The 21110-nt window shown below is 39.8% G+C and overlaps 2 protein-coding genes across 9 annotated transcripts; both read right to left on the reverse strand.

Annotated features, from left to right (window-relative positions):
• Positions 1 to 313: 313 nt before the first annotated feature.
• On the reverse strand, positions 314 to 5050 carry si:ch211-245j22.3 (uncharacterized protein LOC563798 homolog). Its single transcript, XM_046036638.1, has 5 exons — positions 3043 to 5050; positions 2240 to 2372; positions 1925 to 2074; positions 1673 to 1778; positions 314 to 1105 (listed from the first exon to the last, which is right to left on the reverse strand). The coding sequence occupies exons 1-5, from the start codon at positions 3207 to 3209 to the stop codon at positions 969 to 971; spliced, it is 693 nt and encodes a 230-aa protein (XP_045892594.1). The 5' UTR covers positions 3210 to 5050; the 3' UTR covers positions 314 to 968.
• Positions 5051 to 5191: 141 nt separating this feature from the next.
• On the reverse strand, positions 5192 to 19360 carry arntl2 (aryl hydrocarbon receptor nuclear translocator-like 2). Of its 8 annotated transcripts, none has more exons than XM_046036631.1 (17): positions 19031 to 19360; positions 13694 to 13820; positions 13536 to 13589; positions 13387 to 13428; positions 13099 to 13256; positions 11940 to 12019; positions 11327 to 11419; positions 10553 to 10670; positions 10320 to 10466; positions 9437 to 9680; positions 9065 to 9171; positions 8793 to 8943; positions 8626 to 8696; positions 8374 to 8488; positions 8060 to 8150; positions 7369 to 7468; positions 5192 to 7262 (listed from the first exon to the last, which is right to left on the reverse strand). In XM_046036631.1, the coding sequence occupies exons 1-17, from the start codon at positions 19086 to 19088 to the stop codon at positions 7105 to 7107; spliced, it is 1914 nt and encodes a 637-aa protein (XP_045892587.1). In that variant the 5' UTR covers positions 19089 to 19360; the 3' UTR covers positions 5192 to 7104. The 8 variants fall into 8 exon arrangements, with proteins under 8 accessions (XP_045892587.1, XP_045892591.1, XP_045892590.1 ...); XM_046036635.1 differs by having other exon boundaries at positions 8374 to 8485; positions 8626 to 8684; positions 13694 to 13823; XM_046036634.1 differs by having other exon boundaries at positions 8626 to 8684; positions 13694 to 13823.
• Between the last annotated feature and the right edge of the window lie 1750 nt (positions 19361 to 21110).

A 21110-nucleotide genomic window follows, 5' to 3' on the forward strand; every position in this document is an offset into this window, starting at 1 on the left:
CACGCATTGAATACCAAGGGTATGCAGGGCAGTCGAGAGAAACTGAGAGCCACAGTTTTGCCACATGATTGCAAATTCCACTACAATGTTTACTGAAAATGGTAATGTTTGGTCTGTCTCTTGGTACAAGTTAATCTGGCCGCAAGTGCAGAATGGATTTTTAATATGAGTAGGACAAGTAAAATGTCACTGTCTCATGATAGCCATGATCAATTCTACAGGGAGACTCAATAAGACACAAAAAAACAGGAATGATCAGAACTACATCAAATGATGCAGGTAAACAAAACTTTATTTATATTGCACATTTGATTCCAGGTGGAAGCACTGCACAGTGTGAGCTACCACAGAAGTTGCAGCCATACAAACTAGATAGTAAACATTAGACATAAGTAAACACAATTAAAACAGAAACATTAAAACATTAGAAATTTGGAATTAAATAAAATAATAATAATTATTATTATTATTATTACTATTATTAACATTCAGAATAAAATAAGACTAATAACTAATAAAAGAATTATTAAGTTGACCAACAAAAATAATAAGACATATGAGTTAAAACTAATGAAATAAGTAAGAATAAAATAAAATATTAGTTAAAACCAGCAGATGCAGCAAAGAAAACATGTAGAAAAGAACAAAACTTAGCACTGATGCAAACAGCAGAGGAAAAACAATATGAAAGAAATTATCAAGGCAGAAACTTAATAAAACCATATTTAAATTTTCTAGCGCTCTCCAGTGTCTACCTTGAAGTTACTCAACAGATTATATATATATATATATATATATATATATATATATTCATAGTGACAAATTATATCATATATATATATATATATATGATATAATTTGTCACAATGAATGGAAGCTGTGTTGCTGCAGCGATTCCTGGAAATTTCTGTCCAAATATTGACTGGTTTATTACTCTGCTCCTAGAGGATAAAATCCCCCACTTCAGGTCAACCATGGGCCCCCAAAGCGGTGTCCCTCCTCGGAGGCCTCTCCACCTTCACATTGCGCGGGTCACATTCCAGCATCTCCCTGATCCAATCATCATCCAGGGCTCCCTCTATGAATTCCTCCAGACTGATGATGGCTACAGACATAACAAGGACAGATGGTGATTACAGACAAAGATCAGAGGACAGACTCTGTCAGTATCATTTGGTTCAGTTCCCTCCTCTATGCCTGCGGGTCATAGTATTGGTGAGCAAAAATGTAGTGGTTTTTAATGTTAGTTAAGTACTGTAAATTAATATATATATAACTATAATCTATGTAGGAACATCAGTTAGTATTTCATGTTTTAGGTTACCTAAATACCTATCAAATACATATCCCATTCTGAAGCCCACATCACACTGGAACACACCCCTGCTAAATGTTTAAGCATTATTTTAATGTAATAATGCATATTACAGATGCTTTAGTTGTTTTAGATGCATTACCTCAGCTTAGGTATGTGTTGCTTCATCTCTTAAATTCTGCGACTGAATGACAAACTTACATTTATAGACTTGGTATTCTACAGAAATATAGCCATTAACCCTGTGAGGTCAGTTTATTGAGGGGGAAAATGACACACTCAGAGCCCTATCACTATGAGAGTGTGAAATAACATTACACCATCATTTCAAGCAGAAAGGGAACATCCTTTCCTCACCGTTCTTGTCTTTATCTAATCTCACAAATATCCTGTTGGTACACTCTTCAGCTGTAAGTGGGTTGGGTTTGGTTAAAGCAGCTGCTACACTCATCTGATAAACAGCCTGTGAACAAAAGGAAACACACACCAGTTGGACTAAAAGATGCAGTGTCTGTGGTCTCATCTCATAAGTGAGCCATAATTTGAAATGTACATCCTGCCTTTTGCTTTGAAACAGAGTTTGCATATGACACAGCAAAGCACACACACCTGCATGATCTCCAGCATTTCCTCCCTTGTGATGGCTCCGTCCCGGTCTTTATCATAGAGCTTAAATGACCACCGCAGCTTCTCCACAGCTGAACCTTCAATAAGCATGCTGATGGCCATGACGTACTCCCTGAAGTCCACCACCCCGTCCTGAAGAAAAGCACCTCTAACACCTTTGTTTGTATTCCTTTTTTTGGGTTGTTTTAACTTTATGATGCATTATTAGTATAGCAATCATTATTGTCCTGTTTGTGCCGCAGAAAAAGCATTCCCTCCAGATACCCAACATAAAGTTATTCAGAGTACTTTGCTTACCCCATTATTGTCCAGTGTGCGGAATATCTGTTCTGCATACTCAGCTGACTCACTGCCCACTGTTCCATTGCAGAAATGCCTTTGAAACTCATGAAGAGTAATCAGCCCACTTGGACATTCATTAATAAACTTTCTATCACAAATTTAATGAAGAGAAAGGACATTTTCAGTTGTTAGAAAACACCAGAGAACATATGGGAAGTCTGGATGATGTGCAGCAAGAGAAAAGTGTCCTTTAAGAATTAAGGTCAACCCATCCCCAACCTGTGGAGATTACACGTGTTTAAAAGGTTTTTTACACCCTGTGACGGGATTGCTAAAATAATTAAGCCAAACGATTTTCAGCCACTTTACTACAACATGCCAAAGACAATCTAATCAGCAGTGAGTAGTAGTTATGTGAATGAAGTAGAGCTAGAAACACACTAGAGCCACATTTATCCTACTGCTCACACAGCAAAGAAACGGAGTAAAGGAATCAAACAGGAAAACATGTAACAACATGGGGCAATGATATGCTTTGTGGATTTGTCTGGAAAATAACATTGGTTGAACATTGCGTCACCAAAAATCTGCAGTTTAAGCTGCATGCACTGCTGAGTAGCTATCCATGTTGTAACTTTGCACAGCTCTAATGGGGGCCTTTAACGTTTCCACTCTTGTCTCCCCTTTAACAGGCTCCTTATACCTGAATAGGCCTACACTACACGTTAAGGCCGTCAACCGTTGCGCCTAGAAGCACACAGAGTGTGGACATAACAGCTTTTCTGTAGAAAATGTTAAAAGCCATGTGAAACTCTTACCTGAACCATTCGTACAGCTCTGTAACGTAAGACTCCCCTCTCCTACAAGGCAGTGTCGCAGCTTGGCCCATTCTGTAAAGGAGTAGCAATGGTTCTGTATCTCCCACTGACTTTATATACACAACAAATCCCAGCTTACGCCATGCTTTGTTAATTGAACTAACCATTGCCTTATTACATTTCACAAATTACTCAAAGCTAATCTCGGTTGTAAGGGGGTTCAGGAGAAGGTAAATGTAATTATACAAGAAGCATGCCGCTCAATCTGCCTCGCTGAGCTTGATGAAATGTTTTGAATTCAGCGTGGCTGTTCCCAAAGTGTTTTTACTGTCTTTCCGTTTGCTGCAAATATAGATATTTAAAAATATGCCCAAAGTTCTTGTTGAATGTTTAGTAACTAATATTTATTAACATGACAACCTGGGAAGACAACCCAAACATGTCGATAGTAGCAGCAATAATGCAAAAGACAAATACTGTTCTCTGGAGTCCAAAAATCACACAAGAACGAATTTATAAAGTGTCAGGAAGTGGTACAATAGAGGCAGTAACAAGCTACCAACAGCCCAATATAATCCCAAAGGTTAAGATCCTTATTCATGGAGACAGTTGGCTGTGTCAGCATGCACCAACATGAGTCTGTCTTAAAGGTTCTGTAAAAGAGATTTTGAACGTTAATATAGCAGCAAATAGCTGTTTGCTGTGTAAAGATATAAGATCCTGAGCAGAGAATGACATCACACTCCCTCAGTGTGTTGTTATCAAAGCTGTACTTTGTTTTGGTGGCCGCCGGTCCACATGTTCTCTCTCGCTATCAAACTATTTGCTTTGAGAATAACAATATAGCGGCTGGTTCCTTTATCTAATTTGGTGAATTAATAATTTATTTATATTTATTGATTGTTGGAACAGCGGATATGGCAAATATGGTTTTGGTGAGCTTTATTTTATTTTATTCAGTTTGAATGAAGTGTGTTTTAAGATGATCAGCGAGGTAAAATTATTGTTTTTCTCAATGGAGTATGGTGGGCTGTGGCACCCATTTGTTTTGGTCTGAGATGCTGGTGCTGTAGCGCAACATTTAGTGGCAGTGAAAGTCGCATACGGCTTCTTTAACCTCCCAAGTCGAGGGATGAAACACATTTCAAAAAGCGGCATGCAACTTGACACAAAGCAGGGCGTGAACCCCCGCCCCCCACCCCCCAATCTACTGTTTTATTTCAAACGGAGACAGATCATACAAATTATGTGACCTCGCAGCAAGGTGCATAACCCAGTCACCACAAAGTAAGCTGAAGTGAGAGCAATGTCTTAGCTTTCTGGGGAAATCACAGCTACAACAGGGCAATGGATGAACAACGGGAAACAACAACAACAACAACAACAACAACAACAACTACAAAAATGACTTGTTGCCTTTAAAAAGACCAGCCTGTGTCTATGGCACGACTCCATAGCTCTGGTTGTTTGGTTAGGTACTAAGTGCTGAAACCAACGTGTGCAGCTCCTGTTTCATCTGCAAACAAGCCCCTGCTTGATTCATCATGTGCACGGTATGACAAATTGCCTCAAGTTAATCCAATGATACATTTCAGCCCTCCTTTCAGTCTGCGGAGGCGCAGGGCAGTGAGGTGGCAGCACAGGTTTATCGTGTGTCCGAGCAGACATGTCCAAAGGCACTTCGGACACAGGCAGGAGGGTCCTTGTGAGTTCAGCGACTCCATCCACTGGCTCCTCATAATTCAAGCATTAGAGAGAAAAGACAGTAATCCTTCATTATTCACAGCAACCTTTTCTATCCTCGAAACAAGAGTTCTTATTGGTATATCCTTAACAGTCAACATGAGATGACTATAAATTGTGGCCCGAGATACCAATATATATAAAATCTACACAATATATTGTATATTTGGGCAGCAATACAGCCCCTGCTGTTTTGACTGACTGGTTTAGGTACTAATGGCTAACATATACCAACTTTGCCTTCCCTATGAAACTCCAGCAATTTACACTAAAAAAAAGTGATTTGATAGATGTACTATACACAGTCAATGGGATATCAAATGAGCCCAAAATCGATGTGCCATGTGAACTGATAATAAATCTGAATTTCAGCATGTTGTCGTATTCTTACATAACTCTTTCAGAATTTGTACAATTTGCATTTACTACATGTTAAGAAATGGTACAATTGTTTATAATAACAATTGGAACAGCCGAAGACATAATCTGACATACTTAGATCCTTTACATTTTATATTGACCCATAAAACCATGTGGCTGCCACATGATTCTTAGCGGTGGATCACAAACAGAGCTCATCACATAATGGCTATCAATGCTTTGTTAGTAAAATCCATGATGTGCAATTGTAAGCACGAGCAAAACAAAACTCCATACGAGATAAACTGCATCCATACAGCTGTGACTCATTCAAGATCTCACCAAATGTCATATTACAAGTCAGCAGTATGTATTATACCCTCTTGAGTGTTTTTTTTTTAGTCATGCATGATATGGGAGTGACAATAACATGAAGAGAGAGCAACAGACCTTAAAGTTTAGAATGTATGGAATGACAGCTCTGCATAGCATAATCCCTTAATAAACGCATGTATGGCAACATCGTGTGCCTCTGACAAGCACATGAAACATGAACATGTTTTTTGAAACACTGTCAGTGCATTACAGTACATGAAAAAATAACAGCTTCAGCTATGGCTTATCTGCAGGATTATAAAGTTGACAATAAGTGTAAGAACACAGACGCACAGGTGAACAAGCACAGACTCATTACGAGAGATGACGGACATGACAAGACAATGTACAGCTTGTACGGAGGTATGTAAAACCTTAAACTGGACAAAAATACTGCTACAGTTACTAAGAACTGTGTCATTTTGTGTTTAAATGGGGCGGCTCTGTTTCCATCACTCCCTGAGTTATCACTTCTACCATCAGACTTAGAGACACACATATTGATAAAATGTCACACAAAGGAAATGGGTTTGTTGCTCAGCCGTTGCTGCCAAACCTCCATTTCAGCACCTCTAAGGTGCCGTTTCACTTGGTATGAAGTAGCACTGTAGTGCTCATAAACCCGTGAATCGACTCAACCACCAAAGCTGGCAGCTCTCCCAACAAATTGGATGGACAATTTCTACAAAGAAATGTTATATGTTCAGAGCTAGGGCAAATAAAACCTAGGGCTAAATGTCTATAGAACTTTACATAATAACTGAAAATATTCTTCCTATGCAAACTATCCCTTTAAGACAGATACGGCCTGAAGACATGGTGTTTGCAATCATACCAAATCCGCACATATACAGTACGTTCAAGTCAGTGTACAAGAGAGGAGGTTACTGGACTGTTTTCATGTGAAAATGTTCAGATACTGACAAGAGAATCTCTCTGAGCGGCACATCGTTAGGTGACTCTCAAAGGTAGAGGTTATGGAAGTGTGGTTTGCCGTGGTAGACCTTCGGCTTGGGTCCTGAGGGATCAAAAGCTGGGCCAAGTTATCAAGGGGTCTTCCTCACATTTTAATTAAACATACAGTACCTAATCAAATTACGACCATTAAAAAAAACAAAACAAAATTGATTCAGTGCAAATTCTTTTTTGCGTTGCCCCTCCCGTCCATCAAATGTCAAAGCAGAGATTTATAAGCAGGAATCCCGAGCCAATGTGCATCATGTCACTGTCATTTGTGTTCATGGGTTCTTTATCCTTGTGAGGCCTCTTCAGTTAAATGGAGGATGACAGTAGATGTGAGGAAAAGCAGTGAGGAACAGCGTTTCAGGGGAGGCAGGCCGCTGTTAAGGCTTTAGAGGTACATCCTCCTTCTGAAGAGGGCAAACAGGTGTCCCTTACTGTCGTCGATCCCGCTCCGAGTTAGAGCAGCCACACAAAGACTGCACAGCTTATATGGAAAAAGGTAACTAATAAATAAAAAAGTCCTTTAAAAAAAAAAAGAAATGCTGCGTCTTAGAGTAAGCATTCAAGCAGTTCTAGTCATTAACAGAAATGATGGTCCAAGTATTCTTATAAGAGCAGATTCTATAAAGACCAGTGCATCTCTTCAAAGTCTACAGCCTCGCCCAGGTTTGTGTCTGTCTCCAGAAGGCTCATGATCACTGCCATGGCTGCTTCATCATTGCTAAGACCACTAAGACCTGGTCCAACCACACTGTCCAAATCCAGCTGGGAGTTTTCTTCTGAGGTGAGATGGGGGTGACAGAAAAAAAAGAAACTTCAGAGTTATGAAAGGGGAGAATAATAAGAGTTTCTAAATAAGCTTAACAACAGGATCAAAGAGCGTACCCATGAGTGATTCTCCTCCTGAGAATGCTGCTCCCTGGGGCTCATCCTCTGAGCTGGACTTTCCTGGTATCTCCATGTCTGTTGCCTCTCCATTTGGCACCTAGAAACCAGCAGAGGAGCAAATTATAAATTGCAACACAGATGGTGTTAAATCTGAGCAGTTTAAATTACACCTTTCAACATTTGGAGGAAATTCAGCATAATTTCCCAGTACATCCAGCTGTGATTGGGTGATTGAGTCACATTATGGTTGTTCCGATGTTTTTCCTTGACTGCAAGATGTTTTAATAAACGGAGGCAGCAAAACATGAGCTTGTTTTAGTTTGATAATTTTTTTTTTACAGATAACCATGAAGGTAGAAGGCAGACATAATTATCAGCTAAGTGGAAGGACAGTTATATACACACCAATGAAGACGTTTTAAGTTTTTATTGCTGAGTTTGATACCAAATGTTTGACATTTCAACTTAAGTCGTCTGACTGAACGTGAGGATTTTCATACACCTGTAAGCATGTATTTTAAACTAAACTGAGGAGGGAAAGTTCCCACCCCCCCTAAATTACACTCAACCATTTTTGGACTGGGCTAGTCTGAAAGGCATGCAGTCATGCAGTTTTGTGAATAGGTAAGACATTAATGACTGGGACAGATGCACGCATGATCAAAGAAATACACGTACAAAGACTTACATTGTTGCTGATTTGATTGTGAGTTTGTGGACACTTATCCTGTGGTAGACTGAACGGGCTGACGTTACCACTGGAAGGTGATGAGTTCATCCTAAAGCAACCCAGACACAGATCTTCACTGCACACAGTAACTATAACGACTGATAAGCACAGCAACTGTAGCTGTAAAAACACTGCAGCATTAATTATTATTATTATTATTCTATTCATATACGTACAAAAAATCCTGCACTCTTTGGAATTGTCCATCACATTTACGTATCTCTGTCCAAGTTACAAAAAGTAAAGAGGACATGAGCTGAGAGAGGACTCACCTGTTGAAATCCAGCAGCTCATTGGCAATCTGGGTGCCTATGCTTCCAGCATAAATCATATTTCCAGGCATGGCGACGATGCCTGGTATAATTGGAAGGGACTTCTTGCCATCTTCCAAGAGAAAACAAAAGGTAGGAGTGAAAGGAGCAGACAACATGTACTTCACAGCGTGCTATAGCTATACAATCTGCATTTTCAAGTATAACAGGTCATCAGAGATATCAGTGATTTTTTCCCCCATTTGAACTGACCTTCAGAAGTCTTGGAATTGCTCGACTGTTCAGACTTGTTTCCCGACCGACTGGTTTGACTGTGATCATGCCTTGTCATGTGATGAGAAAACAGGCGAGGCTGTATATCCATCTCAGGTACAAATACATTAAAGGTAATGCACAAAGGGACTGAAGCATATACTCACGATATGACTGTGTTAGTTGACACAATGTATTCTACATCTTTGGTCCAGGGATTTACAAAACTAAACCACTGACTTTGCAGAGTGACGAAAGAGCCATGTTTTGTTTTGAACTTATAACAGCTTGTCTCTATTTTCTCTTTACACCGCAGCACTGTGGAAGGAAAACAGTGAGAGGATGCTTAAGGGCACAGTACCTGCAGACATAAAATACCATCATGATTTCAAGTAGAAGAAAGATAAACGGTATCAGGTCACTGAAGAATGGTCTTTACCTTTTCGATGTCTGTCAGCTAAATGCGGTAAGTCGTCTTGATGGAAGTATTCATAGCATGATGTCCCAAGCAATTCTTGGGGAAGATAGCCAAGAATGGTTGTCGCTCTGTGGAAGAAATGTAAAAGGTTAGGTGTTAAAAGAGCATACAAGTGAATAACTGTAGTATTATCTAGAATACTGCATGTACTCAATTTGAAAAGATTTGTTTGCACTTTGACACCGATCAACAATAAAATAGTGTTGATGGCCGATTAGTTAATGAAATATTTAAAATGCCTCAATCATCAAGTATTTCTGATTCTGATTAACTAAGCCATGCACCAAGAAACTCCAACCCTCTACCATCCCCATTATTGAAATTCAATTCTACCTTTGATCGACAAAGGTGAATTTGCCATCCATGGCATAGCGTGTGATGAACACTGTGGGTTTAACTTGGACTTCTCCATTAACCTGGGGAGATGAGTGGGAGTGGACACGTCCCACTGCTACCAGGCAGCTGAAGTGGGAGCTATCTTGCTTGTCTGCCTCACCCTCCCCCTCTTCTCCCAAATGACTGGTTGGCCAGCTGCGCATGTAGCCTGTGCAGTGAACTGTGCAGTACTTCTGTGACTCTGTGGGCACAGGCAGAGACCAAATCCCAATATAAATACATCAAACAACACATTAAATAAATTTATTCCTTTACACCAGAGGCCTGTCCTGTGAAGGGAGTTCAACCTACTCAGATTTAACTCGGGGTTCTCAAGGAAGGTCCGTGTTGACAAACTCTGACTGCCTAGATTGGTGGTAAACGGTACTATGATGGTGAAGATAATGTTGGGAAGTTCAGTGTCAACTTAATTGGAGTTTGAGGCTGTTCGCAGAAAAGGGGCATTTTCGCCAACGCACAATGATAGCAGGGTATGAGGTATATAAAGAAACGTTAATGGCGTATCTTGTGTTGTATATTCTCTGATTTGTATTATGATTGAGATGTAAAGTTATAGCTGCATATGGAGCCAGAGGAGAGGGGTAATTATCCAAGAAAAAGCTCAGAATTTCCAAAGTAAGTGAATAAATTTATGAGGAAAAGAAATCACAAATTTAAAAAGGAAAAAACTTGAATATTCTCTACATTGCTTCACTTTGCAAGACTGCAACATCACACCACAGACGTACAGACAACCAAAGTAGTCCAAAGGAGACCAAATAAATTCTAACCCTGAATGTATGAAAGATCCTCTGAATAATCCACTGGATACTTTCTCTACCTTTCTTTTTGGAGGTGCTGGCTTGGAATTCCTTCTCCACTTTGACAGATATTTTATTGTACTTCATGCGGCAGAAGAACGAGCGCCGTGCACCAGAACATAGCCGCGCCGCACCAACTGGGAGGTCAGCCTGGACCTGCAGACCGGCTGGAAACATGAAAGGAGTGTTAACGTGCACCCTCACAACCACACACATACACACACACAAACACAGACAATCATTATTGCTTTACTTTTAGCATCTATAAGCCGTTCACGAGGGTATAATTCAGAAGCTGACAGCTGCTCCTTCACTTTTCCCATGTCCTTTGGGTGTATGTAATCAAACAGGCTCTGTCCAATCAGCTCCGCCTGTAGGAAGAACAAACAGCTTATCAAATGGACCTAAATACACTTCCTATGCTGATAAAAAGAAATGTCAAAACCATTCTGCATCTAAGGCAATTCCTGCTGACAAATAACAAATTTAACAAAGTTCAGTAATTGTGGACTGTTGACCCCGGAGCACACCAGATACTGTGTGGATCAGATTTAGTTTTAAGAGAGGCAGAGAAAGCAACATCTTATTTCTCAAAGCTTCTGTGCAGGACAGCACATGAATGTTCCTATGATATATTCACATTACACTAACAAACAAGGAGCAGTCAGCTGTCTACTGAGGATTTCTTTCCAGCAAGCACTTTGAATTGAAATTTGGCAATTTTTTGAAAAACATCTATCAGGATTTTAAATGTACTATTAGTACCACTAGAATGCCATTTTGATTATAATCCACAAACGTATGATGATCTTTCTTAATGAAATATAACATTATTTTTGTATTTCTGTAAATTGTACTTCTGTATTTGTGCATGCAATGCCCAATGTGTTGCCACAGGCCCACGCACGCACTGGTGGGTCCTAGACCATTAACACTGGCGCCAACACAACACAGCCCATCTGGTGTGCCCGGGGGTTCCACCTCAACAAAGATGCTGCAGATACAGTAACAAATGTAAAAGCGTTACCCGACTATAATTTAATATCTTCGTGACGGACTCAGAGACAAAAACTATTTTCCCACGATCACAGCCCACTACAAACAGGAACCCATCTGCAGCCTGCACGACAAAGAAACATGGGGGGAAATAGGGGGATCCAATATGATGACATGGTCAAGACAAAAGTAAGAGGCCACTAAGTAAATTATTTTCCATTTTATTTATATATTTGATTGATATGGTTTTTAAACTAAATATAAGCATTTTAATTATCATCATGAAGATTCTGTGCATTTCACTACTTTCTGCTACTTATAATCAACTATAAGGAGAACAGCCTACACAATGAGTGAAATTCAAAGCATGTTAATTTTGATCTCTCTCTTCAGATATAATTGGTGTTTGATTATTTGAAGTTTCAAATGGACAGACCCCACAGTAATGCAGAAGTATTGCTGCTAGCCTCAGTTTATAGCCTGATTGGTAGCTCTCAAGTGATTGACAAGTTATGAGCTTAGCTTTGCATTAAGATCACTGAAGTAATTATCTTAAAACATTAAAAAATGTCTTCCATTGCAGTTTCACGTTCTCAAATTGTGGGCACATAAATAGTCCGTGCCTCTGTCAATGGTACGTTTACCTTGAGGACAAGGTGTTTGAGCTCCTCATCGGGAAGGAATGATGGTTTGTAGCTGGCTTCAGAAAAAGAACCTCCTGAACCTGAAAACACAGACAAAAACCCCACACAGCCAGGCTATTTTCTTTTACAACCTGTGTCTTATTTTCAGAGTTTGAGGCCATCAGCTCCATCAGTAATAACATTGTACACACTAAGTTGGCCGTTGAGATCTGGTAACGTGTTAAAATTGCTAAAAACAAGTCAGACGTGGCAAGAAACAAGCGCAGTCATGCAATTGGACAGTTTTTGAACAAACCCTCAGGTTAGCCAGACTTATGTCTAAAAGAAAGTGAAGGCAAAATTATCACCCAAACTGTCAGACACACAGACCTCCCCATTCAACTTGAACCTACCATTCTTGCTGTAGTTTTCCCTGTTCAATGTGGTTTAGATAGTCTGACTAAACAGTTGGCTCGTTTGCAACCTGGCGAATTGTCAGACTGCTAATTTTGTTGCCCGATAGATGGGATGTTGTCTTGTTACCAAATCTCATGGGGTGAGTACAAGGTTATTATAACCGATAAAAATGATTGCCAAAACAACAAAAATAAAACCCAAGCTGCAATAAACCGGAATTATCCCTTACAGGTGGGATAAGAGATTTTAATCCAATACACCCTCTTTTTATCAAATATCTCCTCACGGCCCACTGGCTGTCAGTTCTGTGTGCCCTGACAAAAATCTGGTGTTTGTACACAGCCCTGGCTCTGTAAATGGGAAGAAAAACAAGGTGGCCTGCGACCCGCCACACAACACTATTCCAGCAGTTCCAGCCATGATTTGTGCGTCTGGCAACATTAAATGACTCGCCCATGGACACTCTTTCTAGTTCGCCAAAACATGCTGCTGTTGTTGTGGGTCTCCCTGTTGGGCTGACTTTAAAGCCATCTTGCCCTCTCTGCATGTCAGCTTCAGGTTAGCTTCACAGAAGCATCTGTAATGACAGTATGCTAACCCACAATTACTTGCTGTGTCATTGTTTGCTCTATATAATGATATTTGTCATGGTGTTGGATTTCTCCACAATCGCTTACTCCACCTTTAATTAACTGAATGCATCAGTGAGGACAAAGTCGGGTTTTTTTTTTTTAACACCAATGGCCATGGATTAACACGGTACCTTTGAGAGATTTGAGGTGCTGCACAGCCATTCTGAGCACAGTGAGTTTGTCCAGTTTACGCGACATGGGGTTACAAGTAGGGATCATGGCAGATAGTTTGTCAATGAGAGTGTTCATTTTGTCCCGTCTCCTCTTCTCAATTTGGCTGTGCGGTTCCCTGCAGAAACATTAAACAATAAATAATTTAGAACATGCAAAGGACTTCGACAACGTACATTTTAAGATCGATGATAATATTACAAGAACGTAGGTATGTTATAAATGTGGTGATGACAAACTTAACCTACCTAAAGCATTTAATTTTGACATGTTGGTCCTCTCCATCTGTCCTGTAGAGCAGAAAAATACGCATTTGAAATGTATTTATGCAACGAAATGCAAATGCACAATAGCACAAAATAAACAGGTCAGCTCTGAAAGTCTTTAATTAGCACACCCGTTTTGGTCGTCTTCCATGTCTGCGTCAGGGATGGAAGCAGATTTTGTATCCCTAGGAAGAAAATTCATGATTATCAATCCCAATTAACAACAATTTAGGTCACAGGAATAATGGGATTTAGTGCAAGACAAATGAAAGCAAATCACACAACTTACTGGTTGTCCATGCTGCCCTTGCGCTTCCGGGTCATCTCCATGCTCAAGGACATGCCAGCAACTGAGGATGGGGTCATCGGGCTGGGCAAAGACATAGAACTGCAATGGTTGTCTTCAACCAGCACATCTTCTAAAACACACAAAACACAATGAGCTGTAACTGGATGTTAAGGGGTGGGGACTTGATTTTCGTTTGCAAGCGTCAATATGTTCCCTTACACTAGGGTGTCACGAGAACTGATGCTTTAGTACCAAGTTGATAACAAAATACTGAAAACTTATAAAACTTGTAAACTCTGTATACATTTTTCTAGGTAGGTAACAAATATCATAACACGTGAAGGTTGGCGACAAGTACTGTTGCTGTCCTTTCTGTACAGTCTGTGTCATCTGTCGTAATGTGGTTAGCGTCTGTCACCATGTCAGTAAATATACACTACTGCATGCACTCTGAGTAGAGGGGGTGCATAGGCTCTGCTGTTTTTTTTGTTTTATTTTTTTTACAGTTATTGGGCTATACCTAATAATTTATTAAATGAGTGTACGTTGAAGTACATGGGATTTATTATTTTGTTTTTTCCCGTGGTATCAAATTTGGTTGAGAATTGTGGAATTTCACTGGTAGTGATATTGACTAAACTTCAGGTATTGTGACATCCCTACCTTACACTACTGTATTTCATGCTAGATATCTGTTAGATTGCACTTTCTCAGATGTAGTTAAAAACAAACAGTTGCATTCTCATAACCAGAGCTTGCCCAAACATGAACGCAAAGTTCTTATGAGAAGCTTACAAACAGCCTTGATGAGCAGCATGGACTGCATCTGTGACACCACTCTTTTAACATAACGCCATATCAGTCCACATAGGGACAGGAATAGTGTTAATAAAGAGGAGAAATAAGACTCTTTCTGTTCATACTGGGGAAATCTGAAACAATGAAGATGCCCAATAAAAGAAAGAAAGAAAAGAAAAAAGACGACGCAAAGAAAAGCATTTAGTAACGTGAAGGAATTGCCTTTGGTGTGGGAGACCTGGGTTCGATTCCCACTGCGACACAGTGTGTCCCTGAGCAAGACACTTAAGCCCTAGTTGCTCCAGAGGCGTGCGACCTCTGACTGTATAGCAATTGTAAGTCGCTTTGGATAAACGAGCCAGCGAAATGAGTTCAATGTAAATGCACCAGCCACAAAATTGTTACATCACCGATTGCTCATTTGCTGCAATTTAAAGTTTGTTTTCACATTTTGTCTGTTTCATGATGACAATGTATAAAAGATTATTATTGAGTGTATACAGGCTTTTAAAGTTTAGTGATGTTGTGTCTCTGTGCTCCCACCAAATGAGATATGAAAATAAACATTTTCACAAATCCGATTAACACTCACACACAAGCAAAGAAAAGCACAAAATGTTACATTTGAGAAGGTGGAATCAGTGAATATTGATATATTCGATCGATTAATTAGAATAATTTATGCATTATTAAAGTTGTGGTCGGTTATTTTTGCCAATCACGTTACCAGAGTGATTGCTTTGCTATTTTCTGTGGCAGTAGGGCTGAATGGTCTTGAAAAAATATCTAACTGTGATCATTTTGACCGATATTGCAACTGCGATATACATTGCGATACTTTCGAGAATAATCATTTTTACATCATTCTAATTTTCACTGAAAAACATGATTTTTCCAGGGATTTGTACCAAACAAAGATGTTTTCTTAAGTCTTTAGTATATGGTGTGTAGGCCAGGCCATCTCTGCAGCACAACAATATTTAATTTAAAATGGTATTTTGACACATATCACCTTTAGGCCACACTCTTTTTGTTTATTGGCTAATCCAGCGTCTTTTTCTCACGTGCCATGGAGACTTCATTGTCCTTCCAGCCAAAGACTACAGCAGGTGATTTTACTTGAGTGTTAATCAGTAAAATCACCTGCTGTCCTCTCAGCTGCCGTGGAAACTTGTACACACTTTACTCTCCATGGCTTATGAATGAAGTGCCTTAGACTAATCGATTAATCCATTCAGCCCTTCACCCCAGCTAAAAGCAATCCATCAGTGCTAGTGAGCAGTTACCTGCATGCTGTCAGTGCCCGAGTATGGCTGCCTGTCCCGGATGCCTTTACTTGAATGGATGATCGAGATAGAGAGAATGCGTGGAGATTATAAAAGCCCAATGTTGTGGTGGAGCTGTTCAGAGACAAGACACTGCTCTACCGCCTCCCTTGCTATATCTCCGCAGCCTGTTCTGGCGAGCTCCTATCACTGATTTAGTCATGGCCTCAGAAGTATGTGAGTGCATGTCTGGGAGAGAAACACGAGAGAACGGCACGAGACACACCACATGCAGCTGATATCCATGGCACTCTGCTCCACAGACCCTGTCACCCAAATAGCCAGTAACAGATCCCCTGTTAAAATCTTTTGGATTACAGGGTTATAGTGTAGTCAACCAGATGACTGGACATTAGGCCATACATCCCACTGCCAACGTACCATAATCCCTCTCTTCTACTCTACTTGTTTGTTAACTTGCTCATTCACTCAATCCTTGAATGAGCATCTGCTGCACGTAAATAACCCCGTGTACCGTATGTCCTACTCACATTATCACACGGCATCAGTACCACGAGCAAATGGCTGATTCACTGGATTATTGTATTAAAATTTCAAGTTATACTTTCATCAATTTTGTCACTGTCTTTGGAAAAAAAATTAACTGTTGAGGTATTTATATTTATGCAAGAACATTATGTGCAAAACAGCGATCGCCGCAGATATACAAGAAGGCTGGGAGAAAATGGTGAACTGTGTGGTCAAACTAGATCACAAGCTACCCTGTGCCAACCAACATCACATTCATAAAGTTAATCATACACTCACACAGAGATCTGCCACATAATTCCACTGTCAGTAGCTTGATTTGATATAAAAACGATATGTTCAGTAGACATGTTGTTCATTTCAACATGGTATAGGATTATTTGTGTTGAAAACTACTTGAATCAAAGAAGAAAATAAGCTCCTCTGGAGATTACTAGTTCCATATGGTCACGGTGAAAGGTCCACATAGGGCATCTCAATGAACACGCCGTACAAATCTTTCTCGAGTTCAAAAGTGGTAGCCATTTTATCACTCTACAAATCAAGCTTCCCCACAGCTTGTTTTACAAGCAACCACAGGTCCACAGCTAACTGAAATGGAATATCCTCTAGAGCTGAAACAATAAATCAATTTGTCAAATCAACAGAAATGTTATATATATATAATAACTATTTTGATAACTGATCAACTGTCTAAATTATTTTTCCTAGCAAAAAAAAGGCAAGCATAAATTGGTTCCAGCTTCTCAACTTTCAGCTTTTTTGTCTTAGCTTTGGTTTTTAGTTAGTCAATTGATTTTTTTTTTTTTTTTTTAAATTGTCATGGACATCTTCCAATATTTTCTGACATTATCCATCCATCCATCCAGTACCTATAACTGCTTATTGTTTGCAGGGTCACGGGGCTGGAGCCGATCCCAGCTGACAATGGGTATACCCTGGACAGGTTCATCACAGGGCTGACACAGACACAAATAACCACCTGCGCTCCCTTTTACACATACAAGCAATTTAGAGTAGAGCTGTAATAATTAGCTGATTATTCAATTAGTTAGTTGAATGAAAATTAATCCAACTATTTTGATAATCAATTAATAATTTCAGTCATTTTTCAAGGAAGTTGCTGATTTTCTTTGTCACTGATGATGGTAGCAGAAGAGAGATACAAACTCAATTTCACTCTTCATCCTTTTGTATTGTGACTAATAAATCTACCACGTACATGTTACCTTGTACCTTGAAAATGAAGCGTTGTTTTTGTTTCAGACTGTTGGCTGGACAAAAGAAGCTATTTGAAGACATCACTTTGGGCTCAGGAAAATACCACTACACAAAACTGGTTGTAATCAGTGCTGTGCTAAATTACTTTACATCATTGTATATTTATTAACTGCAGATTGACAGCATAGTGGGGCCTTTGACAAAAACTTTTAGAGCAGAACTGAGATTAAATTTTGAATATACATTTAGTGCACTGAGTGAAACCTTTGTCAAGTATCTCCGCAGTCTCTGTAGTCTACTAAACAAATACAAACTTGATGAAATTGGTCGGTTGCATATCTATAAGGGGAGTAACCAATAACTAACGTTGATAATCCAGTTGTGTGACCTACATTTTACCATGCAATACCACTGAGCCTACAAAGTGACAAATTGCATTGTCTTAACAATGCAATTTGCGTGATCTAAACCTGTTTTAGCAGCAAAAATACCTTGATATATTTTTATCAATCCAATATGTTTGCTGGTTCTCAGGACATAAATTTGACAAAACATCTCTTGAAAACCTAAAGCCCATAGTTTTGCTCAGTTTGAGCCCTGTGTTAGGGGTGTGTGATGATTCCTGAAGTCTATGCAATGCATGGTCTTCTGTTTTGATTTAAGGTGACACACTCCAATGTTATCGAGCCATAAATTAAAGGGTACCAAATCACAAAAAGGGGGTCATTCAGCAGTTTATGGTGGATGTATCTTTACAGTTAAGAAAGGCACACTAAATACGGATACTGTGCAACTTCAGTTGGTCTGTGACTAACTGTTTGTTGGTTTCAGGGGCAGATTATTGACATGCAGAGGCGTAATTTACAATCACTAAGTAAAGAGCCCATGAAATGGAAACGTTACAGGTAAACTTGCAGCAATGTCTGCTTTGCCCCAGCTAACATTAGATGAATACACGCTTTAGCTGGTTCACAGCTAGTTAACTCGTTAGGCCTGAACACAACTTGACACCAGCTCTAGCACGGACTACTGAAGTGTCAAAAACACCCACAGCAATCAAGTGTCATGGGCTGTAAAGCCCCATCCAACAGACTCGACCCTGGTAAACAGGCCTCGCTACCATTGCTAAGCTAACATTTACGAGGTTTAGCTTGTCGTTTAGATCAACATTAGTCGACACACCGCACACAATGTTTATGTACATAACGTTATCCTGAATGACAGGTCGAAATATAGCCATATTCTGCACAACACCTTGGCGATTTAACAAACAGCGTAGCGCAGTGTTACATAAATGGCGTAGAGGACGAATTTGCTCTACTGATCTACTGACCTAGTTTCGGAATAGCGCAAAGTTACGGTCACCGGCGAGAAATCGCCAAAAACACATCGCTGCGCTCTTCTCTTTTCCGGTAAATCTCAATGCCGCACACACGATGGGCGAGGCAATGTGAACATTCAAATTGGTAACGTAAATAAATAGCTTTTATTTTGTTTCGATTACCTGCCTGTTCGCCTCCCGCTCTGTCAGCGCCGCCAGCCGTTGAATTCCTGGCCGACATGGCTGGAGCCGGAGCCGGAGCCGGTGCGCTGGGGCCCGGGTCTCCAATGCATGGATGAGGCGGTGGACTAACTTTAACCCGCGATGTCGCTGTGGAAACGGTGTGTTGGAGCAGAGGCGGTGGCAGAATAATGTATAATTGTCTTATTTTTTGTTAGATGAAGGAAAGGGCACAAAAACGTGCACAAAGATTTATGTGTGCGGTGCAATCGGGACAGTGTGGCGGAGAACTGGGGGGGAGAGACACAGTCTCCTCCTACCGGCGCACCGGAGTCACCGCTCCAGCTTCATCCCTCCTGTAGGCCTGCTCACTTCTGGAAAATACCGTTTTTGCCTAAATGGATCCTGTATCCCCATCAGGTAAAAAAGCCCACTAACTTCAGAAATCCAGGATTGAAAAGGTGGATGGACTCAAATTAAGTTGCATAAAGACCTAATATAAACAATCCTTTTCAGCATCACTTCATTTCACAGGCCTGATAAATAGGCATATAATACATTAGTGCATAATATATATATATATTTGTCTTTCTGTGTCTATCTTGGTAGGCTAGGTTACTTTTTAATTTCATTGCAATTCTTGGTGTAAGTGAAAGAACCCAGATGCCTTGGGGCCATCCACATAGCCTAATCCTTTCAATTAAAAGCTTAAATCCAATAGAGTTCAATGCATTATGAGTTTACTAATCCAACACAAAGTACAAGTAGCCTACACGTGAATCCGAGCTGGTCCCAGGGAGCAACTGATGTTTGCTCCATTGATAAACTCCCACATAACTGCAGGTCTGCTGAAACTGTCAGTTCTTTTAAATTAAGACTGAAGACTTTTCTTTTTACCATTGCTTTTAATTAAATATTTAAGATTTTTCTTTTTACCACTGTCTTTAACTAGTAGATTGATAACTTACACTGCACTGTAACTTTTACTGTCCTGTTTTCTTTTTCTTTGTTTTTTGCTTTTTATCAGTGCTTCTAATTAAATATTTACACGGTGAGAAATGAGTAGGTAATTGAGTGAAAAGATAATGAGAGTGAGATTGAACAGAGTGAAGGAAGTGGTCTTAAATCTCGCGCCTGAGTGATTTGCAGGAACCTCTGTCCACCTGTAAACGCGCAAGTGGGTCCAGAGTATAACTGGATCAAAGTGGCCTGCTGACAGACATGTCCTGGTTTCTCTGTAGTGTCCGAGGGTTTTTGGAGTTTCAGTGGACCCAAAGATTGCTATGGACTCAAGTACAGACTAGCTAGAGAGAGTAGATTAAGTGTACTTCTCTGTTTACTCTCTTTTCAAAATAATTGTAACTCAATTATTTGCTCAACCCCTCAGCCTGTTTTTATTTTCCATTTAATTCTTTTAACCCTGATTGTATACTGCACTGTAACTTTTATTATATTTTAATGTGTATTTTTTCAATTTCCCTATGTTGCTTTTAAACTTTTTTATATTTCCCTGTTGCTTTTATGTTTTATGTAAAGCACTTTGAATTACCTTGTTGTTGAAATGTGCTATACAAATAAACTTGCCTTGCCTTGATAGGCTCCCTTCTTTCTGCTCTTCCTTTTGTGGCCCTTTTGCAAGGTTCGCCTTTTCTAATCTCATCCTGTCTGATATTTGACAACAATATTTACATATATAGTCATTGTAACAAATTTGGTTCCATCTGGAAATAAAGCTGTATTTTCCCCACGTCAGACCATATAAAACAAATACAAGCTTTATTGCTATTTCAAGCAATGTCATTTGCCATCAAAAAAGGGTGCGACAGTCATACAGAGGATGAACATCAACAAGTGTAGTCCTATTTTGACATTTTGTTTGTGTGCTAAACGTGATGAACGTTATCAGATTCATATTCGTCAAAGCTTGTGTCCAGCTGCCAACAGCTGTGTGTGTCAAGCAGTAGTGTGTGTTCCTCGCAGGAATGTCAAGGTCATATGCTGCAAGCCAAGTCTGCAGGTAGGCTATATTAATAGTCTAATGATTAAGACGATATGAGAAAAGATGTCGACTAGGCTACTTACT

Source organism: Micropterus dolomieu, linkage group LG22 (assembly GCF_021292245.1).
Source record: "Micropterus dolomieu isolate WLL.071019.BEF.003 ecotype Adirondacks linkage group LG22, ASM2129224v1, whole genome shotgun sequence".
NCBI lineage: Eukaryota > Metazoa > Chordata > Actinopteri > Centrarchiformes > Centrarchidae > Micropterus > Micropterus dolomieu.

What these genes read in the sequence shown, in the direction of transcription:
- si:ch211-245j22.3 (XM_046036638.1), bottom strand. Translation starts at nt 3,209, where the DNA reads ATGGTTAGTTCAATTAACAAAGCATGGCGTAAGCTGGGATTTGTTGTG. An exon ending in GCACACTGGACAATAATGGG is followed by an intron (nt 2,075 to 2,239) that starts GTAAGCAAAGTA and finishes GCTTTTCTTCAG; the next exon opens with GACGGGGTGGTGGACTTCAG. An exon ending in AAATGCTGGAGATCATGCAG is followed by an intron (nt 1,779 to 1,924) that starts GTGTGTGTGCTT and finishes TTTTGTTCACAG; the next exon opens with GCTGTTTATCAGATGAGTGT.
- arntl2 (XM_046036629.1), bottom strand. Translation starts at nt 19,088, where the DNA reads ATGTCGGCCAGGAATTCAACGGCTGGCGGCGCTGACAGAGCGGGAGGC. An exon ending in TCAAACACCTTGTCCTCAAG is followed by an intron (nt 11,420 to 11,939) that starts GTAAACGTACCA and finishes TTTGTCGTGCAG; the next exon opens with GCTGCAGATGGGTTCCTGTT. An exon ending in AGCTGACAGACATCGAAAAG is followed by an intron (nt 8,944 to 9,064) that starts GTAAAGACCATT and finishes TTCCTTCCACAG; the next exon opens with TGCTGCGGTGTAAAGAGAAA.